Source organism: Amphiprion ocellaris, chromosome 4, assembly GCF_022539595.1.
Source record: "Amphiprion ocellaris isolate individual 3 ecotype Okinawa chromosome 4, ASM2253959v1, whole genome shotgun sequence".
NCBI classification, from domain to species: Eukaryota; Metazoa; Chordata; class Actinopteri; family Pomacentridae; genus Amphiprion; species Amphiprion ocellaris.
The window spans coordinates 35,197,987-35,223,931 of NC_072769.1; the positions used below are offsets into that span (position 1 = coordinate 35,197,987).

Sequence of the window (25,945 nt, forward strand, 5' to 3'; positions counted from 1 at the left end):
TTGCAGGTTTATAATTTGCTTTTTGTGGTCAACTAGGATATGTTTATATGCTTTAATGTTCAAGTTAATGCAGCTTTATAACTTGCTGAAGGAAAAAGGGGGAAAAAACAAAATGCAAACTTGAAAGGTATCTTTTTAAAAATTGTTTAAATTACGCCATTTGTCAGGAAAAAAACTGTAAAAACAGAAAGACTTTACAATGATCTTTGAGCTAATCATGTGTGGCTTCTGGTTCTGTCGGGAAAATTAATTCAATCTAAGTTTAAAAATGGAATATTTTGGTCATTATCACTCTTTTCAGCATGTCAAAAATGAACAAGTTGCACCAGATTGAGATCCGTCACTAAAATTCAGGGACTTTTCGGCGGAACTGCAGTGTTTCCATAAAGTCATGAAGTGGAGGCAAGGATGTATCAATAGAAAATGTAATTAGTGGAACATCTGTAGCACGTGGAGCCACTGAGAAACATGTGTTTGTAGCACATGAAGGCAATTTGAATTTTTTGACTCCATTTTTTATTTTTTTGTAATATAAATAATCATAAACATCCACATTTTCATACAAAAGCAAATCAGCATTCTAACTGTGTCATTCTGCACTAATGACATTTCTGAGTTCTCATGGTTGTTCTGTTTCCACAGAATTGCAGGACTTTATATTGTATTGAAAAATGAGCCCACAGTGAAGCAAAGAAAAAAAAACCCCTCTGAAACACCACTACTATTTAATTCGACCTTGTTAGTGCTGCTCCTGATGCAGTTTGTCTTTCTGTGGCACAAACTATTATGTAATTTTAAACCTTTTTGACTTCCAATTTGGGCCCAGCTTTGAGGTCTGGCAGCTGTGTGATGCCGCTTTAAAATTCACACAGAGAAGTTAAGCTTGCAAAATTCAATTACCTGCAGTCCACAGTGTGAGGACCCGAGTCTGGGGCAGTGTTTGTAAAGTGATTTATGTGAATACACGACCTCGTCTGGCCTTTCACTTTGCCCGAATCTGATATAAAAGAGCTTTAGGATTGTTCTTAATAGTTTGAAATCTTATCAGAACCAAAACAAAGGCCAGGAAACTTGTTTTAAAAAGTCAAAGGGCTCAGTTTTGGCAGTCTTTGGTGAGCTTGTGAGCTTATGAATGAACTTTTCCTGCATTTTATTTCACTCCTTGGACAAATTTGTGTTTGCCTTCATTGTCATTTGTTCCCTGTTTAGGCTGAGCTGAAAGAATAACTGACATGTGAGTATATTTAGCCCAGCTGTGGCTACATGTGGAAAGACATGACTCCCATGCAAAGAGAATTTTTTCCAACCTGACTTTTTTTTTTTTTTTTTGTAGTCAGATCATTTGCGCTTTCATGGTTTGAAACTATGCCGTCTGTCTGTTTTATAGGTTACTTTAAATATAGTAGTTTAGGCGGGGTTCGTGGCCACATTCTGTGCCCCGCCAAGCTCTCGCCTCTTTCGCCATCTTCTCTTGAAAACTGTGAGACCGGCTGCTGGCTCTCCTCCGAATGCTGTAAGTTGTTTTCTCTCTAAACTATCATCGAGTTGAGTTAATGTTCATTATTAGGCTCTTTGAGGAGGGGCAGAATATGAAATAGCATGGATGTTTACAGCCCTTTTTGTTAAGCTGGATGAAATAATCAGACATCCAATTTGTTCCGATGTAAGATGTTTCTGTCTTTGTGTCTGAGCATGAATGCAACTTTTTGTTTTCAAGCTCCTCGGTGGGAATAAAAGGTCTTCTTCTCGCTATCTGGGACATTCAAACCCCCCAAGGCTTTATTTTGAGTTGTGTTTTTCTTCTGTTGTTTTCCCTGTTTATCACTCCTTTGAAAAGGAAAGTTTGAGCGCTGTGGAAGCTAATCTGTTATCAAGAGAAGACTTGTTTTTACCCTCAATTACAGACCGCTTCTTGGTTGATTTAATAGAGATTCTTCATTGCAGGAGGTGTGTGATGAAACTGTAGAATATTAGGCCATTTGAAGCCTCCTCATTGTCTCCCAATCCATCGATTTTGAGTTCCTGCATCCAGATGTGGGCGTTGTTATTGGTTTTAACCACCTCGCCCAAGTTTCAGCCTTCATTTTGGAATTGCAGCAGTGCCTCTTTGGTCCAGACATGCCTGCTGAGCAAGAATTCTAACTCCTGGATGTTAAACTGCTGACTCTTGGTGTGAAATTGTGTCTGAAATTGTGGAAGAGGCTCATCTTGTGGAGTTATTTAATTGGCAGACAGATTATTTCCTAACTGACACTGGAGTGAGTCACTCGATCGAGGGCATTTCGCCTGTTCTTAGCGCTCACGACCGGCTGTCCTCGAGCTCTGAGTCAGCTCACGTCGGCTTATTTTAGTCGCCTCGTGAAAAGGTGGAGAAGAAGAAGCAGCTACCATGTAATATGCAGAATGGAACAATGAAAGTTTAATTAAAATCAGAGGATGTTTGCTGCTGGATTCGCCCTGAGAGGCAGCGGCTTGGCTGTAATTCGCTGCCTGTGTTGGGTTTATTTCGTGTGCCAGGAGGCCTTTGAGTTTGATTTTGACTTATTTTGGGCAGAGCATTGAGGCTAGTTGGTTGTGTGTTCCAGTGCGGTTGCCATCTGCTTCTGGGGTTTGGATCCTTTCAGTGAGTCCACATCTTCCAGCCTGGCTGCTATTTTGTACTTTAACTCAGCACGACTTTGCATCAGAGTCGAATTAAGCGATGCAGAGGTATGATGGGAGGACGGTACTCTGAAATATGGAGCACATGTGGTGTCTAAAGTGACTGAAGACAACATTACATACCTATATTCAAAAAATATTTGTAGAACTACTCGTAAACTCTGCTCTACTTGGATCAGATCATCTACCAGTACTACAGAATTTCATGGTACAACTCGTCATACCTGCTCTGTCAGTTACAAAAGTTCAACTTAAAGAACTTTTTTTTTTCATTTTTGTGACCAAATATTTTATATTAGAAGTGTTCTATGTATTTAGTTTTGTATTATTGTGACATACAACTACATATGATTCAGAGAATATCACTAGTTGACTTTTGCATTTTTAGTTTTTTTGTTAATATGAGCCCAAAGATGGGTCTTTTCATGACGGCTTTGTTTTTTTTTTTTGGTTTGTTTTTTTCATATTTCAACTCACCCCTGATCAGAGATTATTTGATCTACTTGTCCAATATTTCAGATTCTAGATTAATGACACGATGAGAAACACCAGTACTACATTTTTGTCTTTAATAGTTCCTGAGATATTGTTGTTCGAACAGCCTCAAGTATTTAAGTATTTAATGTATCAGTGTAAAATTGCTCCAATACCATTTGATATGTCTGTTATTTAGACTATAAAGTTTCAAGCAAATCAGCGATGATCAAACAGATGATCTGAGATGGAATAACCTAATGACGTTTTCATGATTTTCTCCAAAACCTAAAACATTTTAAGCAAGAATGGTACAAATATGGAGTCTTTAAATTTAGATTGATAAAAAGGTGTCACTTGTATGCCATGCAACCAATGTAGTGACCAAATTAAGACAAAAATTTCTTTTACAGGAATAAATATTTTCCTCTGTAATATAGAGAGACGTTAAAAGACTCAGCTTTTCCATCACTCTTGGATTATTGTGACATTTTGTGCATTTGTCAGCTGCCCTTAAATGGTGTTTATTACTTCATATAAAGCTTCATTAGTACTGATCGTTATTAACCTCATCTTTGTGAACTGTATAAAAAGGCTGGTGTCCCTCCCTCTCTGTACGGTGATAGAAAATTTGTATTTATTATTAAAATGTATTGGTTTTTTTTGTTTATTTGTTTTTACCTGCTTACAATACAATGTAATATCTACATTTGAGGACATTGTATAATACTGACTTCCACATATTAGTGTGACATGCTGCTAAACATTGAATATTAATCACTATGTTGTTATGAGACATTTTTTAAAGTTAAATATTTATTAGCATCAGCCTGCAACACTCTCAGTGCCACATAAACATCCATTACCTCACACACAAGTAGAGCTGCAAGGACTAGATGTCAACTATTAAATTAATCATAGGCTATTTTGATGATCTATTTATCAGTTTGAATAGTTTTATAAGAGAAAAACGTCTACATTCTGAGATTCCAGCTTCTTAAATGTAAATATTTTCTATTTTCTTTCCTCTTGCTTGACAGTTTACTGAATTTTTAAGATTTGTGCACATTATTTTGGACTTTGGAAAACACTGATTGACATTTTTCACCATTTGCTGACATTTTAGTGACCAAACAACTAATTGATTAATCAGTTTGAGTAATTTTTTATGAAAGAAAAGATTAAAATTGCCTTATTTCAACTGGACAGTGTAAGAGTAAACTGAATTTCTTTGCTTTTTTAACAAAATAAGACATTTGAGGATTTCATCTTGGACTTTGGGAAATAATTACTGACATTTTTATTGACGTTTTCTGATATTTTATTGACTAAACAAACAATCGATTAATCAGTTTACGGTTTTCTGATTAAGGCTTCTTATATTTGATATTTTCAGTCTTTTTCCTCTTCTGTCAAATAACTGAACATTTCTCAGTTTTGGTTATCATCCTTCATCATTTTCAGCATTTTTGGACATTTCACAGATCAAATATCTGAATGATTAGTCAAGATACCACTCGCCAGACTAATTGACAATGTAAATAATTATTGTAGGCCCTCAAATCCCCTCTGAGTTTTATCTTCTCAGTGTGGACTGGTATGTTCAAACAGCACTATTTTGGACATTTGTGCCACTGAAGTTGATCCTTTTGCAGCAGGACAATTCCTCATGTGACACCTCAACCAGCAGTTAACTCACTTTTTACATGTACGGCCTGTTGTCTCTCAGAGCAGCTTCATTAACCGGCTGTAAAAAGAGGCTCATTGCTGGTTCTCATGTGTCCTCGTTCTGCTACAGAAGTCACAAAGACACTTGCTGACTGTGGCTGCGAGTTTTCAGATTTTGTGACTCGGCGGTACCCCGGGGAGCACATTTTCATAGCAATAATTGCCAAAACTAATCGCTGTGGTGACACCCGCTGTGCTAAGAACAAGTTTGTCAGTGTAGTGTGACTGGATGCCAGTAGCTGTGTTTGCATGAACATACTGCTGTGGCTCGTCGCCAGCAGAAGCTGAGCCCCTTTCTAGCAGCAACACGGCCTTTTAACCCACGGCTTTGTTGTGGAAGCTCTTTTAGTTTCAGGCTGCTGCCCTTCTTACATCGGCGTCAGGTCTTCCACTCGGCCTCATTCGGCTCTGGAGGCTGCTGGCAGGTACAGATCAGTCAGAAAGATGGAGCAGCGACGGCTCACGAGGGAAACACGGCGCCTTTATTTAATCTGAATGCTGCACATGAAGCAAAGTCGATGGTTTGAGCGCTCACGGTGGCTCGAAGCTGAGTGGATTTCTGTTTGCACTCTGTCTGGGCCACTTCACTGGAATGCCTTGGCTGGGTGACAACTTTATTTTATTGCAAATCACTTGATAATGGCTGTTTTAGCTGAATGTTGAACACACGCCAAATGTGTGCAGCTTTGAAGTGCTTAGTGGCTGCAAAATATGCAGAAATTTGTAACAGGCTGTTATGATTGGGCCACAGCAAATAAAAAAGCTGTCAGTATTAACATGCATGTTTTTTCAATATGACACATGTGTAATGTTGATTTATTTTTAATAATTAATTTCACAAAAAATGACAAAACCAAGAATCAATGAATACAAAGTGCTGACAGGTGTTATCAACGCTGGAAAACAATGGTGGCTCCACATGATACAGATCTTTTACTGGATGCATGTTTTTCCCATGCTTGTCTCCTCTCCTCTCTGTAAACAGTGCCTGCAATTCAACCAAAAATTCCCCCAATTTTTTATTTATTTTAACATTTTATTTTTGGCGAATTTTTACAAGAGACATGTTGAATAGATTGATGTTGATGAAATATCTCACACAGGATTAGTTCAAAAATGGTCAGAAAGTTGAAAATCCAGTGATTCTTTCTGTTTTTACATTTTCTTTTTAGAAACGGTGGAATTTCTGGTGTGCGTTTTGTGGTTCAGATTGTTAAAGAGCCCATAATCTGAATTTTTTGGGTTCCTCCCTTGCTTTTTTATTCCTTCCAATAAATGCCAAAATAATTATAAAGCAGTTCTTCTTTCTACCTCAAATGTGTTTTTTCACATAATCAAGTAGTTTTAATTGACTAAAGATGAAAACTGCTGTTTTGGATATATCTTAATTTGCATTGTGGAAGATACTTACTGTAAACACAAACTTTCTCAAATCCCAACCGTTTCTGAGGTCCTCATAGTTAAAAAAACTGAACAAAAAATAATCTTAAAGTTGTTCTTTTCAAAGTCGTGGAGACAGGAGCCTTCAGACAGAAATATGTTCTTCCAACATTAAAGCATGTGAACATACTCTAGTAGACTGAAACAGTGTTGTCCTGCCTGATTAAAACATGCTCACATAGTTTGTTTTTCAAGACAATCACAAACTATCTACTGGACTCTTAAGGCGTGTTTTGTATGGAGATGAGTTTCTATTGTTTTGTTAGTAGATCAGAATATTATAACTTTATTAGCCATCCTCACTGAATAGTGTTCAACTCTCGAGGTGTTTCCACCGAAGCTCATCTAGCCTGATGTTATGTAAGACCTCATCCACTCCAGTAATTTGACATCCAGGTCGTTTCTGAACGCCTCTATATCGGCGATTGAGAGATCCCACCTGCTCTCTGATGAAAATTTGCTGCCCTCCGGATCCGCTACCTTGGTTATCTCTGTTTCATTAGATTAGAGATGATGGCGGCATCACTTACCTCCTCTTGACGGATAAATGGACTCAATCTGAATCTTATCAGGCCTCTCAGGGCTGCAGCCAAGGCTGAAGTCCTGCAGAGGAGGGATGATGTCAGCATCCAGCCTGATCATCGATTTATGAGTCACTGCGTCCATGTTGCTTGTGAATGTGTCATGTGTCGGATATTATAATTATTTAACCAACATGTCTGTTTTATTTCAACCAGGACTGATAAACAAATGATTGAAAATAGCTAACAAATATTGTAAAATATGAGGATTCTGTGTTTTATGTCACTGTAGTTGGATGCTTTTGGTTTTCCATTCTGGATGTCCCCATACAGTTTCAGTTTTTAAAATGCAAAGATATTATGAAGTTTGAGTCTGGTACTACTGTAATTTATCCTTGTGAACTCAAATCCTGCTAGGAAGCTGGAAAGGAATGTTTTCTTTAAAGAAATCTCTAAAATGACATCTTTTATCAGAGCCAGAACCTTTAAAAAAACACAGAGAATCTTTGGATTTTCAACTTTCCAATGGTAATTGAATCATTCAGGTGTTACTTTTGTTGAGAAAATTAACAAAATCTATGCTTAAAATTGTGATGTTTCATCAAAATCACTTTGTTCTACATGTCTTATTTTTAAATTTATCAAAAATTAACCATTTTCACCAGATTCTCTAAACAACAAAAAATTACGAACTTCTCATTGCAAACAAAGGAGCCATTAGTGACTCAGCTGTGATTAACAGCCATAACAAAAACACTGGGGTTTTTCTGCTGAACTGCAGGCTGTGTTATACACAGTTACCAAATCACCAAAATTAAAAAGGATCATCAGATTTTCAACTTTCTGACAGTCCTTGAAGTAATCATCTGCAGTTTTGTCATGATAATTAACCAAATCCAAGCTTAAAACTGTGATATGTCATCAAAATCACTTTAAGTCCCCCAGAATAAACCTTTACCTTTACCTAATGGATGCAACATTTGCTGTGTTTCATTTCTGTTGTATGAGATTTGGTAGAGTTGCAGTTAGGTTTGCAGTCAACTGAAGAAAGTATTGGTCGGCTGAAATCGTACCTACTGGTTAACAAACCTGCATGTTGTCAGCAGATGAACTAAACGTTCCAAAGACCACTCAGTGATTCTATCTGTAACCTTATTAGCCTGAATGATTTCTAAATCAACAGAAAAATGTAGTATTTGCAACATATTAAATTATCTGAACTTGGTTATTTCATACTGAAAAAAATAACAGACTGGGAGCAGAGCAGCTTCACAGATTCATTTGATTTCTGAAAATATATCAAATGGTGACAGACAAGACATGATCTGCCATGTCGTTGATGTAGCGCTGTTTCTCCATTGGCAATTGTCCCACTGATCAGCATTCGAAGCATAAAGACCAGCCAGTCCACCTGGAGACCACAGCCTTTGAAGGAACATCCCTGATCATCACTGATGTACATTTATTTATGTTGGAGAAGCATCATTTCGGCCTCAGTTTTCCATCACTTCCACTGAAAACATCAGAAAGCATCCTTTATGGACCATGATGAATAGGACGAATGATTAGAGCAAGAAAAGCCTGTTTTACTGCACAAATGGGCACCAAACTACACACGTTAATCATTAATGTTAGGAAAATTATTTTACATCTATGTGGAAAATGCATGGTTTTGATATTTTGCCATAACATATTGTACAATACCTTAAATACCACAAAACCAAAAGCTTTATATGATACCCATGATTTGGCATAATTAGGGAAATGTTGGTTGTTAAGGTGTGACATACAACCAACACTGAACTCTGTGAATGTAAAGAAGTTAGACCTAATAGTCTCAATTAGTTTGGAGGTTAGTCAAGCTGATGAAAGCGTTTGTTTTACGTTATATATTTTAATGAATTGTCATTACTTTGTAGAAACCTTTTTTCACTTTGACATGAAAGAGCCCTTTTTGTTATTTTTGTCATAAAATCGGACTTATATTGGCCATGATTTACCATTGAAAGGCAATAACATTGGAAAATTTCCAAAGAGAGTGAATAGGTGATGTATTAGCCAACGAGCTAATCTGGAATCTACAACAGTTTCACTAACATAAAGCTGTTGTTTATTCCAATGTCCATTTTTGCCTAAGTATGTCAGCTCTCCCTCTGATCTGTTGAAGGAGACGCAGAATCTTATTGTATTTCTGTTTCTGCTGCGTAGAGCCTGAGGTTGTTCAGTTTGGCCTCACAGTTGTGGAGCTTCTACTGATTAAATTTGGGGATTTTTTTAAGGTGTAAATGTCAGCGAAAAAAGCCTCTCGCTTAAGGGATTAAAATGAAACTAATAAAATAACAATTCTCTTTTCTGCTCTTTTCCTCTCTTCTCTCGGCAGGTGTATCTCATCAATGTCACCTACTCTGACAACACCTCCCACATCATCTACAGAAGATACAGCAAATTCTTTGACCTACAGGTAACCCTCCGTCGACTCTGCGTGGGCGCTTGTTTGTGTTCAAACCCCTGATTCCACTGCAGCGGCCCTGTGAACTCGCGGCGTTGTTTTTGTATAGATTAATGTGTAAGCCCTGCGACTGCTGGCTGTCTCCGGCCGTGTTCGCCACACCTCATCGCCTCGCTGGATCGATGTGTGTGTTAGTAATTGGTCGGAGAGTCGGGGAGTCGCGGTTTGTGTTGCTTCGCTTCGTAGAGATGCACCGCTGCCATCGCCTCCCTTCCTTCTATCCTCGCTCCTCTTCCTTTCTCTTCTCATCCCTGCGTTGCCCTCAAAACGTCAGGGAGCTGACAGGCCCTTTTTTTTATAGTACAAGCAAGAAATCCACATGGAAGTCAATTTAATGCAGCGTGCTTTATAGTGGGCTGCTCTGATTGGTGGCTTCTTTAAATAGAGCCTCATACGGAGGAGGGCTTTTTCTCTTTTCTGGACTTAGCTCCCATGTTTAAAGTGTCTGTCTTCGGCTCTATTTATTTTGGTCTGTTTGTGTTCGCTTCTTTTTGCAAGCTGATACCATACGTACGCTGCAGCAGAGGTCTGCGGGTCACCAGTAAATATAAAAGGCCGTAGTGAAAGAGTTACAGGGGGCACGTCTCAATAGCAGCAGTGTGCGGGTCCACGAGGAAACGATGTTTTAATCAGTGGAGGGAAGGTTCCCCTCTGAAAGGTCCCATTGATGGCGATGTGAGGTGGAAAATAGACGCCCCCCTGCAGCTGATTAGCCCCAGTGTGGAGTTAAAGACAGAGGTGGAATAATAAACACAGAAAAGCAGGAGAAGTATAAAAGTTGTGTAGAGCTTCACAATACATCGTTTCAGTGTCGACTCTGTGATGAGGGAGAGCTGCATGGTGTTGGAAAAAGCTCAAAATTGTGATATCTTTCTCTTCTTCGATATGAAAGACAGCTTAACAACAACTTACCAACTGTAAGATGCAATATGTGTAAAAATCGCTGCAGCTTGGTTCACTTTTGCATTATGTGCATTATGTTTTTGCAACCGAAGACCGTCTCTGGAAACTTCTGAAAAACTTTTAAACTAACAGCAGTTTCAGCTTTTTTCTGAAATGTTCGTCCAATCAAGTGCAGCCAGGGTTTGCTGCAGGAGGGTGAATGTTGTGTTGATTCCTGCCAACAAGCCTCCAGTGTTGGGAAGCTGCACGATTCGTCACATCTATAAACAGATCAGATCTGTTGTCCGACCGGACCACGAGTCAGCTGTAGGTGCAGAACATTGCACTCTGACGGCTCTGTTTAAAGCTTCATTTTTTGTACAAGTCTGGAATAACAACTTGAGAAACAAAGCTACAGCGAGTAATCAATTGGTTGTCCAGTGTTATTTCATTAATTAATCAGTTTGAGTATTTTCTAAGAAAGATAAGGTCAAAATTCCATGATTCCAGCTTCTTAAATGTGAATATATTCTGGTTTCTGTCCTTCTCTAAACTGAGTATTTTTTACCTGTGGATATAACAAAGCGATTTGATGGCTTTGGGAAACAGTGATGTTTTTCACCATTGTCTGATACTGTGTAGTATAGACCAAACATATAATTGATTGATTAAGAAAATAATAACCATATTAGAAAGGGTTAAGGTGAGAAAGTAATGATTAGATGCAAAGCCATCTAAAATAATATTTTGATGGCATTCAGATGTGGCTTTGCACTCCTCATAAACAGAGAATTACTGAAAAGAAAGATTTTGCAGCAAAAAAACAATTCAACATCAGCTCTAAAGTAAGATTTCAGCTGTAGAAATGATTATGTTGAACAAAAACTGTCAGCAGTGTCTTACATGAGGAAACACAGCTAACTTGTTACTTCAGCAGCACAAAGCTCTGTATGATGACTACAAAGTAAAATCTGAACATCATCCAAAGCAAAAAAACTATTTTGAATGCCTTTGCCAGTGATATACCAAATGAGAAATGTTCCAAACTGCCTTTTGCACCATTCAACCTTTTTTTTTTTATTTTTGATGCAGATGCACCTCCATACAGAATCGCCCATATAAATCCAGGATGATTCATTCTTTCCAAGCAGAGTTATTGGTGAAAATTCCTGCATTTTTTCATGCTGCAGATAATCTAAATACTGCAGCGTCAGTGTGCAGTATTGAGTGGAGTGGATGTGCTTCTTCCTCCTGATGTTCAGCTCCTCGCGAGCCTCGTCCTTAAATTGCCTGGGAGGAAACTAATGAACCTTAATGGTTCATGGATGGCTTGGCACAAAATCACTCCCAGTCAGCAGCATCTCCATTGATTTTGTTGGGTTTGTCAGATGACGGAGGGGTCAAAGGTCACCGAACTCGGTCGGCTCTTTATTGAGTCGTCAAATAAAGCTGCCCTCGGAGTTCGGCTGCTTTTTGTGGAGATCCTCCATATTTCTCTAAAGCGCATCGGCGGCAGCGCTTCTCTGCTCACGTCTCTTCCTGCCGCCTTGATGTTTCGTTTGCACCGACTCTCATGAGTAAAAACCACCAGCGGCAGCACCGACAGACCTGCTTTCTAATACCCAGTAATCCTCCATCTCTGTCGGTATATGGAGCGAGAGTAAAGTTCTTTCCGATGGCGTTTGATCTCTCTCGACGGCTTTGATGGAGCCGTTTGATCTCATTGTTTTGCGAGCGACCTGGAGCCTCTCCTGTCCAAACATTTATCTGCTGCAGAGACCCTGCTGCTCTCTGCGAACCCGACGGGGAGGAACACGACGGCCGCTGCGAATCTGCCGGAGAGCGGTTAAACCAAAGCTCTGGCGAAGGCTGCTGGGGATTCCAAGACAGTTTCCTAGTAATAACCAGAGCCGGCTGCCTTCCTGGAAACACGCTGGCGCTGCTTTCAGGCCGGCATCCAAATGAGAGGAGCCACAGATGTTGCTTTGACCGACTTTTGTTTAGGTTTTGTCCTGGATACCGACTCTTTATGTTCTCAGCAGAATGCATGGGCAGTAAAGCGTGCAGGCTTTGATGTCAGACACACACAAAGCTGTTCGATGTTCTGGATACAGAACTGACCCACTGCTTTTCTCTTCTAATATCGTCCTTATAAAGTGTTGCTATGCCGTTCTTGTGCCAACACAAGGGATCACTAGGGACTAATTTCCTCCTTGATTAAATAGAAATTTAAATTTAGTCTAATCCACTTGTTTAAAAGTAAGAAAACACTGATTGTGCTCCAATCTGGATGCAATCATTTGCATGTATTGAAGCTCAGTATATTTAATTACAGTATAATTACAGTGTATTTAATACTCTCAGAAGCCTTTGTATTAAACAAAGTGGAGTGGAAGCAGATCTTGTGCAGGCACTGGCATGATGAGCTGCATTATCTCTTCCACAGCATCTGCAGGTGAAACATGTTATTTGTGGTTTGCAGAGTGTGGCTAACGTTAGCAACGTTAGCACCCGCAGCCTTCTTTCCTTTCTTGGCTCCAGAGTTTATTCTATCAGCCTACTCATCCATATTTTCTTTCTTTAGATCAAAATGCTGCCAAGCTGCACTAGTTTTACTAAATGTCATTCGTACCGCTTATACATTAGCTAATTTACATCTGCAGCGCTAAAGATGATGCAGCCCTGATTAGTGGCACTTTGCTGCAACAGTTTACTGCCATTGTACATGAATAAAATATCATGCTAGTTATGCATAAATATTAGTTCAACCATCTGAACCCCAAAATCTGCCAACAGGTGTAAAAACATGTCATTTAAAAAAATTGCCAAAATGAGATGATTTATAAGTGCGAGAAACTTTGACTCTGACTTCACTTGAATGCATCATGCAGAAAAATTAACAAAACCCAAGTTTAAAATTGTGAAATTTCTGGAGTAAATGGAATAGGTTTACAGGCAAGGACACCAGCATTTGAATGACATTTTTGTTTTATAATGGAATACTGTAAAGTCGACTGTAACTGCCCCCCATTGGTGATGAGCTGATCCCATACTTGTTTATGGTTTTGTTCATGTATATGTGTGAAAAGGAAATAAAAAACTAAAGTGAAAAAAAAAAATTGTGAAATTTCATGTAAATCCCCTAATTCTACATGACTCACTTGAGCAAGTTGTTGGAAGATACATTCAGCATGGTGAAACGTCTTTCTGCAGCTGATGATAGGAGTAGTGAGAATAAGTTTGCATTTTGTTTACTAGTATTAGTTTGCTGCTTTGGGATTTATGGCATAATAACTATCGAACTGAACAGAAGATATTTCTGAGTTCTCCTTCCTTCTTCATGGTTGTTCTATTTCCATAGAGGTGCAGGACTTTATGTTGCTGTGAAAAATGAGCCCACAGTGAGTAAAAAGCTTACTGGAGCAAATAAAACACCAAGAAGCTGCTTGGAGTTCAGAGGATTAACCAGTGTTTAGTGTTTGGTCGACTAATCCCTCACCATCTTCTTCATATCCTTTGCTTCCAAAATGCCTTCATAGTTTGGCCTCTGAGTTAAGGTGAAACTATTAGGAGCCGTATTAAAGCTATTTAGTGCCCCAGTGTGAAAAAGAAGCCATTTATGGATAATAGAGCTAATATATTAATGTGAAACGTTGCTGGAATTGCGCTGCAGGGAGATATTTTTCCGGAACTGTTCAGAATGAGTCCATTAATGCTTTATTTGATGGACTGATTGTACTCGTCAGAGGCTGAGATTTTGTACACATCAACTCATAAATTAATCACCTAAATACTGTAAAGCACAGCTCGCCTTCCTCTCCAGGATGTGACCGACTCTTCCTCACCACTCCCATGTGGTTTTGCTCAGTCAGAATTAGTCAACGAGTCTTACTGAGAAGCGAGGTTGTCGTTGGAGTGTCATAAAAGTCCAGGTCGGCTGGATGATGATGATGTTGGTGTGATAATGAGGCGGAGGAGGGATGAAGGATGACATCAACACTGTGATGATTAAGATTCAGGCTGCTGATGCTGACAACACCGATGATGCAGATTGGAGGTGATGAATGATATTTTGACAATGAGGTTTTCTTCAGGGTTGCTTTCATAAGCAGGACTGTGGGTGATGCAGCTCTGAGTGTCCTTGAGCCCCGGAGTGAAGTTTGTATATTTCAAGCTCCGTCTGACTCACGCTTTTTTTTTTCTTTTACGAGGGTTTGTATTCTGTCCTCATGCTCGTACACAAGCCCTCCTTTTTTCTTTTTCTAACTCTGCCCTCATTGGAGCCTCCCTGCAGCAGCTGAATATTTAGATCGGAGGGAGATTTTTAAAGCTGCATCTCCGAAAACATCACTTCAATTAGTCCGACTCGCTCTCTGTCTCAAGGTTGATATTCTTTACTAGCAGCGTGAAACGGTAGCTTATATTCGGTGCTGCAAATTATACTGTAGCTGTGGTCAAATTGCTTTAAAGGAAGGTCACTGAATCACGAATCTCTAACCTCTGTGTGGGTCGTCTGATGGAAACATATGTCTAGACCACAAGGCATTATTGGTATGCCGTCCTCGAGGACAAACTGCCTGCAGATCGGCCTCTTTGTCCTTGAGGTGTTCAGTGGACGTACTGTAACTCTGCCCAATGAGGGAGCCCATTGTTTCAGGTCGAGGATAAAGACCCGTTTTATTTTATTTATGGGCTGCAGAGAAAAGAAAAGGGAAGCAGAGGAAGGACTCCCAAAACACTGGACCTGTTCTTGTGAGTTACAATCAGGCACTTGACGGACGGCCGGGGTCCTCGCTGCACTGGGAGCAGAGAGGAGGAAAGTATGCAGCGTTTCCCACAGCCGTGGACAAGGATCAGCAGAGTGGGCTAAATTTAGGATGAATGAGCACAGTTCAGCCGTTTGTGGAACATTTCCACGGTTTGAAAAAGTGGCCAGTGTGACCGGAAAGAGTTTCAAGGAACCAGGGAGAGAAACATGAAGGCACGAGGTTTAATGTAAAACAGTAGAGACTAGCAGGGCGACAGGAAAGATGTCACAAGCATCCATTATTAAAATGCTGCAGACTAGTTCATCTGAAACCCAGGAAGTGTTTTTTTTAAAGCAAAACGGTGGTTAGAATAAACATATTCTAGCCAGCAGTGCTGTACAATCCCTTCAGTTTGTTACTTAATCTCACTAAGTGTTGGTATTTAGTCAGTTAAACTGCATTCTCAATTTAATTTAAAGGGAAACACATTTTCTCCTGGATTACATTTGCTTGTGACACATCAAAAACATTTCTAGTCAACATACCTTTGCTATTAATTACACTTTTTAGCACTTTTTAAACAATTATGTTTATGTGTAAAAAGGCAAAACACTGTAATGTTCAAAAATCTTAAAACAGTGAAAGAAACAGCAAATATCTGTAAAATAATAATTATTTTTAGTTGAATTTAACACAATAAATAGTGTATTTTTTTGTTGAAATACAGATTTCTGATGCGGACATTATTCATTTCATTCATTATTTTTGGTCTGTTTTTTTATGTTATTTAATTTCATTGAATTTTCTACAGTTAGCGTGTAAATTAACTCTTTATTCTGTGATTAGTTATTATCTGTAATCTACCAGAACAGGAACATTTTTAACATACAGGATATTTACAATTATTTATAATTTTTATTTCCTTTAAAATAATGGCAAATATCACAAAAATAATTAATTTTTTTGCTGATTTAAATACAGTAAACAATGTGTAAGTTCATGGCTAAACATTGCAAAACAACTATCATTTGTAGAAATTCGGAGTTTCAATGTTGATGGTTTTACAGGTTTTTTTTTTTTTGCTTATTTTCTGGCTTACATGTAAATTAACAGCCATTAATCACCTTTTACTATGATTTTTACTTAACAGTGAAATTCTGTAAAATAACAGATTTTTTAAATCATTTTTTAAAATCCTTAATATCAGCAATATTTCTGTCAAATAAAAATCTATAAAATAATGATATTTTTTGCTACTTTAAATACAGTGTAATTTTACGGTCAAACATTGCAAAAGGAGCAAACTTTCTTTTGATGTAATTATTTATAGTTCTGGCTTGTTTTTTGAAAGTTAACATGTAAACTAACTTTTTTTTTTCCTGTGATTTAACTAAATATTGTCTGCATTACTTGTAATTTAACAACACTGGAAAAATCTGTAAAGTGACCATTTGTTTTTTTAAAAGTTACAGTTAAATCTGTTCTTTTTTTACAGTGCAGGAATAACTGTTTAAACATGCATTAACCTTTTTGGAGTCGCTGCCAGAGAAAGGAACGAAAACAGAGACTCTAGTTGATGAACTTTCAGCAGCTCTTCGCTGAATTCATGTCCTCACATGCACAAGCTTCTCCACCTCCACACAGAGAAGCAGCAGAGCTCTGCTCCACATGCACAGAGGCCAGATAAACACTGAATATAAACACATGCGATCGATGCAGTGAAGGCCTGAACATGTTTCCAACTAAAGACTGATCACTGTAATTACAGAACACTGTAGCTGCTCTCACACTTCAGCTTCACAATGACTTCTTACTCTGGAAACCAGTTTAAATAGGCGCCTTTTAATTTGTGATTCAGTAAAACAGAAAATAAATCTGGACTGTTGTGCCGATGTGTCAAATCAGCAGCTTCTTCAGGCGCTTCAGCAGTGGCTGAATGATGAGGTGTAGCTTCTCTTTAACCCTTGTGTCGTCCTGCGGGTCAAAGTGACCTGTTTTAAAGTTTGAAAATGTAGAAAAAATATATATATTTTCACAGTGAAAACGTCTACATTTTCAAAATTTTTGTGGAATTTTTAAAAAACATTTTGTGGTGCAAAAAAAGAAATGCTAAAAAGAACATTCAGAAAAAAATCAACCAAAATCCAGCGAATTTCGCTGCAACAACAATTTTTTAAAATTGTTGCTTTTAAGGATTTTCCTTATTTTGTTGCATTATAGCTAGTAACCAGTAAATCACCGAAATTAAATAATTAATTTACCAGTCAATTGTTAAAAAAAAAAAAAAAAGCAGAAAAAAGACAATGAAAACAGGTTAAGTCTGTAGATTATATTTTATATAAAGATATCATATTTGTTACATTTGATTGTAAAATTACACATTTTTCTGATTTTCAATCAGCCGAAAATGCAATTGTTTTGCAAATTTTCACAGTTTTAGTAAATTACAGACAGCATTTTTGACAGAAAAAAAGAACTAATTTACACATTAACTGTAAAAACAAACAAGACAAAACTGTAAATAATATCTACATCAATAATTTGGTACTTTTGCAACGTTTGACCTTAAAATTACACGATTGTCACTGTATTTAAATTAGCAAAAAATAGCATTATTTCACAGATATTTGCTGTTATTTTCAACATTTTTTTAATTTTATTTGACTGTTACAGCTTTACTGAATATTTACAGAAGATGTATTTTGCTGCCAGATTTTAGTTTGTGTTGGTTTTTTAAAAGTTTTTTTCTGTACAGTGCATCCTTCCCCTCTTACATCTTTCTCTGACACGTCTTCTGGTGTCTGCTGCTACTGTTTGACTGCATACAGATGCAGCATGTAAAGCCTGCTCTCTCTGTTTACTCGCTGCCTGTTATCTGAACACGTATTTGGCAGCTGACAGACGTCCGCCATCACTTTCTATCTGTTTTCTGTCTGGTTTTCTCTTTTGTCTGAGCTCAGCTGGTCAGCCTTCCAGTCTGTGTGCAGCTCAAGGTTTTGTGCAGCGATGGGGAGGAGAGTCGCTGAAACCTTTGGAGTGTTTGGCAGCTCTGCTTCTTCACACTGAGGCTTAAACAGCGAGGCTGCTCAAGGTTTTTCTTTCTTTTTCATTTGCAGCTGAGCCTCGGCTGCCTTTGTTTGCCATGTGATAAATCACACCATATTTATTTTAAACTCCTGCCTGTGTGTGAGGGCAGCGCTGTGTTTTCTTTGGGTCCAGATATTGTTGTGCAGAGAGCAGGAGGACAGATGTTATCTGTGATGAAAGAAATATGAAACTACATGAAGTGAATTCATTGAGTTGTGGGTGGACATAGTGAGGAAAACAGAGATGGAAGATATATTCACATTCTTTACTTGAGTAAAATGTACAAATACCACACTGTAAGATGTTACTCGAAGAAAAGTGCCTAAGTTTTGTCACAAAAATGTACTTAAAGTAATGAAAGTAAAAGTAGCCAGTGTAGAAAATGTGAGTTTACTGTGCTAATTTAACAAAAAACATAATTTATTACAGTTATTTGTCATTATTTTCCATAAAAATTCTGTAAAAAAAATAGACCAAAACAGTAACTAAAGTAACAGTTGGCCATAAAATTAGACAGTTTTACTGAATTTATATGAGGAAAAAAATATAGAATTATTTATAAATATTTGAAAGAAACATTTGTATATTAAGGAATAAAACATGGTAAATAACTGTTATTGTATATATTTTCCCTGTTTTGTTAATTTACACATATGTAATAAAAATGTATAAATGTGACATTAAAAATATGTGTTTCTACAAATAGTAATTCATTTGTTTACAACGTTTGGACGTAAAATTGCACTATTTCTGCTGTATTTAAATTAACAAAAAAATATCAAGACATTACAGATATATGCCATTATTGGAAAGAAAATGTATGCATATTAAGGATTAAAAAATGGCAAATATTGTACACATTTTCCTTGTTTTGTTTAATTGCTGATAAAAACAATTTAAAAAAGTAAAACAAATAAATAAACACATGGCAAAACAGTTAATTTTCTTCTCAGATGTTAATTTTGCAACATTTGACCATAAAATGACACTGTTTTTAATGTGTTTTAAAATAGCAAAAAATTCACAATTTAATCGATGTTTGCTATTTTTTGAAAGAAACACGACATATACAGTATGTATATATTAAGAATTAATATACATAATAATTTTAAGCTGTTATTTCAACCGAAATTGAGAAAACAAGTTTGATAATCCTAATATATCGAATCAACTGCACTCACATGACAGGTTACAGACAGACTTGCTTTTCTTTTACACTTTCAATGATCAAAGCCTTTCTTCTTCATTTAACTTTGAGAGCTGATGGCATCAGCAGTTTTCTTTTGCATTTTTATGCAAACAGCTGTGTGGCTGATGCTGAAGATAAACTGTTATTCAGCTGGCGAATTCAACTCTGATGTTTGTCTTTGTTAGAATAATTTAGGAAAAGAAACAACAGTAGTTTATTTTACAAAGATACAAAGTCAGTTTACGCCACGTCTGTGTGCTAAAACTACAAAAGCCAAGAGTCTCTGGGGAGTTTTAACTTGAGCAGTGCATCCTGGGAAGTTTGCCTTCATTGAGTGTGTTGCTTCTTAGCTGTTTATTCATTCAACTTATCATCTTTGATCCATGATTTCTCAGCATGGGGCGAATTTGCAGAGCTGAGCTGATCAGACGACCTAAATTCTCGGTCCAATCTAACTAACAGCGTGTCGCCTTTAATGAGTGGATGAGTGAGAACGTTGTGAAGCTAAATGAAGATCAGACTGAGATCCTCTTACTTTAAAATAAGACAGATACAGTCTTTGCCAAACTGGGACTTCTGATCTCAGAGACATGAGGACTGAGGTTTGTCACTGTGGCAACAAACCTCAGTGTCTTTTTAGAGTCTCACCTTCATTTTAATCTTTTCACCAAAAAACACTTTTTATCCGTTGTGCGGTGTAGTAAAGATGAGACCTTGAATAAGACGAGAAGCTGCTCAAAAACTCGTTCATGCCTTTATTTCTAGTGTTCTTGATGACTATACATAAACTAGCAGCTACTGCAGAACTACTCAGAATGCTGACAGTTTTAGCAAAACCTGAAATGATTTCAAGTTTCAAATAAAGATGATTTATTCTATGTAACATGTTTTAAAACATACAAAGTTGACCAAAGTGATGTAAATGTGAAAAGACAGGCAACAACAAAAACATGGACGAAACGAGACAAAAAATAGGATGAAAACTTCTAAAATCTGCATGTAAGACAAAATATAAAACAACACAAAAGCAAGACAGGATAACAACTTGGAAAATAATATTCTAAAGTAAAATTTAAAAATAAAGATACATATGAGGACCATTAAGAGCAACCAAAAGCCACTTGAACATGTCTTAGAAATGTCAGTAAAGGAGGAACATGTGATCATAAGTAGAAGGCTGCACCATTCCTTATTTACCAGCCTCAATCATGGACCATTTAACAGTTACCTGGTTTTATAACTCTTTCTATTAGATTATATAATGTCACAAATCATAAAAAAAGAAAAATATAAAGTTGAGACTTCACAGAAGTCACCACCACTGAAAAATAAAATGATGGCCCTACATATTATAGATATTTTACTATTTCTTTTCCTAACTTGATTCCATACCATCCCCTATCTGCTCTGTGTAAACACTGCCTGCAGTTCAGCCAAAAGTCCCAGGATATTTGTCATGTGACCGTTGGCCACAGCTGAGTCAGTCATGGCTTCACGGTTGCAACAAGCAATGCAGAATTTTTTGTTTTCTGCAGAATCTGCTTTCTACAAATGGTTTATTTTTAGGGATTTTTTTAACAAGACATGTCGGATAAAGTGATTTTCATGACATACACTCATTTTAAGCTTAGATTTTCCCAACAGAACTCCACATCGCTGAGAATTCATTCAAGAACCACCGTAAAATTTTAAATCTGACAGTTCCCTCTGTTTTTACACTTTCCTGCTCTGATAATGGTGCAATTTTGGTGATTTTTGAAAAAAAAAAGCTAAGATGCCTCTCAAAGCTGCCAGTGTGTTTAAAAGGATTAAACATACTTTGTTTTTAGAAGTAGCAGCTTTAAATGTCAGTCTAAAATGTGCAAGTTGCAAACCATTTTTTTTCGTGACAACAAGTTGTAGCTGTAATGCAATAAAAGTCCAAAATGAAACCCCGTGCAGTGGACTTCCTTATGTCTATCAACCTGTCTGACTTAATCTGTGCTCCCCTGATGTGTGAAACTTCTCCCATCTGCTGCTCTGAACACAAGCTGCAGGTTTACAGCTGACAGCACAGAATCCAGGACTCTTATCTCCAGTATCGGTGGTGATGTCCTGATGTCGCCTTTCTGTCTGTGGGTTAATCAGCAATGACTGAGTAAACAGCCGGTCCAACAGGACACATGGGACTTTAATGCCACCTGGTCAGGTGGAGACGCTGGGAGATAAGAGACGAGTGAAACCCAGCTGCAGATCTGCTCTCAGCCTCCGTCAGAATTCATTAAATTCCTGCAATTTCTCACCCATCTCTGTTTGCATATCTGTCTCCTCCCTCCATCTGTCTCCGTCTCTCTTCAGAAACCCTCCCTCCCCTCCAGCCTCCTCCTCTCTGGTCTCTTCTGCTAATCCGTCGCGACCAGCAACGTTCGCGGGAGTCAAGTGCATTAGCTCACTTTCTGCTGTGGGTTTTTCTACGTTCTGCTGCTTTGCATGAGTGTTCTTGTGCACACTGTGCATGTATATACGTGATGCATTGCTGCCATTCCTCCCGTTTGCCCCGGCAGTCTTTCTATTACACCATGATCCGGTTTAACCCCGCTGGGTCCTCTCCATCTCAGTCGGATTACATTTTATACTATAGACGCAGGAGGGGCTTTGAAGCAAATAAAAAGGACTTTAAATTAAAGACCAGAGCAGCATTTTACGCTGAGAAAGTTCATCTCCAGAGAGTGACCCCTATGGAATCAATTATGTCCAAAAAAAATAGATGCAAAGTGAAAATGTGGAATGCAAAGAAAGATCCATCTACAGTCACTGCTTTGGCAGGATAGTGTGTCCAGTATATCAGTTATTATATTGTGTTTTTAGTTTAGTTTTTGTATTGAAACCAGCTCTTCTACACGAGTCTGGCTCACTGGATGTAGATTGTGGATACATTTCTGCAATTTCTGCTTCATATTTCATGCAGCATTCTTCTTCCCTCCCTTTGTGTTTCCTCTTCAAATGTTTTTCTACACACGGACGAAAAACTGAGCATTAATGACAGGACTGTATGAATCTGACATTTAGCTTACCTGTGAATAAAGTCTGATTGTACTAAGCTTGCAGGACGAAAACAACTTGTGGAAAACTCGTAGCCCGATGTTGACCCTTTATCCGACACAGTCACCGTGGTTGAAGTTGATTTAATACATCTTTTTCCTTTTGCAGCAACAGTGACCTCTACTTCTGCTTCTGTGATATCGGTGTAATAAATTCCTGCAAGACCTAATAGTTTGTGAATTTGAGCTCTTTCAGACCTGATGCAGAGCCAATCTGCACCTCAAGGGCACCGATTTTAAAATTATGTTCATCTCTTTATTAAAAAAAATAGCATATCATGAAGTGGACACACATCTTGTACTGTTTTTGTGGCAATTTTGTTGGTAATTATTCATTTTAATGACAGCACTCGCATTATGCATGAAAATATTCCACCAAAACAATTCCTCATGTCCGTATTTTGGGGGGCACCGTTGCTGCATCCTGGGCTTAGCGCTGCTCAAGACAGTCAGTGCAGTCCGGCCATCATACACAGTCTTTCCACTGTTTGAATCGTGTATTTATGGGACCTAGCTGCTGAAAACAACTTTGCGTCTGTGAAGAAAGTTAAGATTCCAAATTTACTGGTATTTATTGTGAGTGTCTAGTGTTCATTCACAATTAACAGGCAAGCAAGCTAGCTGACTGGCAAACCTGCTGATCAGAAAAAGAACAACATTTGAAATTTAGCTTTGTTTTCTTCCTGTTGAGGAGTTATTAACTGATATTATAATTATTTTTTAGGAAGGTTTTTCCTTCCTGAAAGTGGATGTGTTGAAGGTGACAGTGCGCCTGATAACTGAATCACCTTGTGTAACAGAAATCTCTGCATTTTCCTGACCATTTGAGACACAAAAATGTCTGTTATGCTTCAATAAATGAAACCCCAAGCCAGAAAATGGGTCAATAAATGTATTTATATAGATTTAATCTCAATTTTCATAATTTCGAAACCAGCTACAACCTCTCATGGGGGTTTTGGGGGAATTCCGTTGTGTTAGCTCCTTTAAAAAACATTTTTTACAGCATAACTGTTTGCTGTCAGCAGCTGACAGAAAACATCAGAGTTCTTTTCAACCGTTAATGAAACACTCTTTCAACCTTGCCCTAAATTCTTGGTTATTTAATAACTTGGCAGGACGGTGAAGGCAAATTTGAGTATCTTCTTTCTGGTTTCTCCTACTATGTTTCCAGTGTTTTGTGCCTCTGACTCCTCTCAGCCCACTCATGGTTTTATTCCAGACCTCACTCCTTCCCTTCCACGCCCTCCTCGGCCTGCAGTGCAGCGCCGTCCGATTCACCCCGTCTGGGAGGGAATGTGGTTTAGCCACAGCGCCTCAGGTTTGTTCTGCTGTCAGCATGGAAACTCCTGAGACCGTCAGCGAGGCTAAATTAGGTCCTACTTTGTTAGCGCTGCAGCCAGGTGAGAGTCTCTGCTGCTGCCTGTACTGTAACTGTATGTTGGCTGGCCTACTTTCACAAACTGAACCACGTGTAAGCCGACACTGTCCATTCCCTCGGATTGAGGTTGCGACTGCTCTGGAAAGATGTTGTTCGGTTTGCAGAACTCAGCCAAGCAGCTCGAGTGGTAAATGGCCTGAAAATGCCACCGGAACATTCAGCCGGTGCCTCTATAAATACGACGGGGAGGTTAAACCGGAGTTCAAAGCTCGTTAGATGAAGCGATCGCTTCATCTAACGAGCTTTGAAGAGATGAGCTACAACAACTTTGATTAAATTTAATCACGGTTGTTGTAGCTCATCTCTTCAAACCTGATATTTATTATGGATTAAAACCAGAGAAACTTTGTGAGATGAAAAGCAAACTTGTTTTACTTCTGCTCGTGTTTGCTCTCTGGACCTGTTGGAGGTTTTCTCACTGCAAATGCTGTTTTATCTCTTTGATTAATGTATTTTTAATGACTGTGTGTGTGAATAAAGCAGCCAGTTGTCTGAACTTCAACATCACCTCTGCTGAACTCGGGAGATGGATGGAGAGAGAGACACGGATTGTTGCAGTGGTCTGAAAACTCTGTATTTTACTGCCAAGCTTCTCCAATGCAGCTATAATAATGTTACTGCAATATAAAGTCCTGCAGCTCTAATGGAAACAGCAAAACCATGAAGGAGAGAAAGACATATCTCAGAAGTATCTACTGAAAAATATTACACAGAATGCTATAAATCATTTATAAAAAAGAATAAATTAAAGTTTAATTTCTTTGAATATTTAAAACAACAACAACTTGGACTCAATATGCACAACTTTTTATGTACAGCCCACAGGTGTTACAAGTAGTGGAAAAATGGTAAATCGAAATAATGAAGATATTTTACGAGTTTTTAATTGGTGCCTCTCTGCTGTGTGTAAACACGTCCTGCAGTTCAGCCGACAACTCCTCCAGTTTAGGTCATGTGACTACTGAGTGCAGCTGAGTCACTAATGGCTTCATGGTGGCTCCGAGCAGCACAGTATTTGATTGTTTATTTTATTTTTTTTTTTCTTTTTTACAGAATTTCGTTGATGCACATAATTTATTTTTGGTCGATTTTTTTAAAATTCATACATGTCCAACAAGGTGATTTTAATGAAATATTACAATTTGATTGACTTTGATTTGGTTAATTTTACTGCTGAAAACAAAAGTCACATATGAGTAGTTCAAGGACTGTCAGAAAGCTGAAAATCTGACATTTTTTTCTGTTTTTACAGTTTCTGGTGCTGATAAAAGGGGTCATCTTGGCAGGTTTTAAAAATACCACGACTTTCCACCTCGCTAGCTAAAGATATTACATTAATTATACATACTTACATTTTTAACTTGTATCCTCAGCCTGCAGTTCAGCTGAAAAGTCTCTTCATTTTGATTATGTGATTGTTAGCTGCAGCTGAGTCACTAATAAATTCATGTTGCACCGAGGAAAACCAAACTTTTAGGTTTGTACAGAATCTGGTTAAAGCAAACAGTTCACTGTTTGGTAATCTTTTAAAAATGAGACATGTAGAACATGGTGATTTAGATGAAATGTCACGATTTCAAGCTTAGATTTGGTTAATTTTTCTGATGAAACCAAAAGTCACACATGAGTAGTTGAAGGACTGTCAGAAAGCTGAAAACCTGACATTTTTTTCTGTTTTTACAGTTTCTGTTGCTCATAAATGGCGTAGTTTTGGCGAGTTTTTAAAATACCACAACTTTCCATCCCGCTAACTAAAGATATTACATTAATTAAATATACTTACATTTTTAATTTGTATCCTCTGCTCTTTGTAAACCAGTTCCTGTATGTTGATTATATGATTGTTAGCTGCAGCTGAGTCTAATGACTCCGTGTTGCACAGAGGAGCGAGTCTGGTTAAAGCAAACAGTTCACATTGGGTAATTTTTTAAAAAATGAGACATGTCGCACATGCTGATTTAGATAAAATGTCACGATTTCAAGCTTAGATTTGGTGAATTTTTCTGATGAAATCAAGTCCCACATGATTGGTTCAAGGACTGTCAGAAAGATGAAAGTTTGACAAATTATTTTGTTTTGACAGTTTACGGCTTGTTGTAAGTTTTTAAACAGCAGACTTTCAAACCTGGCTGCAGGTTTAAGAACAGATACAGCCTGGTTCAGGGTGTAACAGATTAATCAAAGT

At 37.9% G+C, this 25,945-nt stretch overlaps 1 protein-coding gene across 7 annotated transcripts in view; it reads left to right on the forward strand.

The window, feature by feature from the left end:
• Positions 1–25,945, forward strand: part of sh3pxd2aa (SH3 and PX domains 2Aa) — a 141,952-nt gene that overhangs the window by 15,022 nt on the left and 100,985 nt on the right. For all 7 annotated transcript variants that reach the window (XM_035958058.2, XM_023292082.3, XM_023292083.3 and 4 more), the window contains exon 2: positions 9,205–9,285. In XM_035958058.2, coding sequence (XP_035813951.1) covers positions 9,205–9,285 — 81 coding nt within the window. The remainder of the gene's footprint in view (positions 1–9,204; positions 9,286–25,945) is intronic.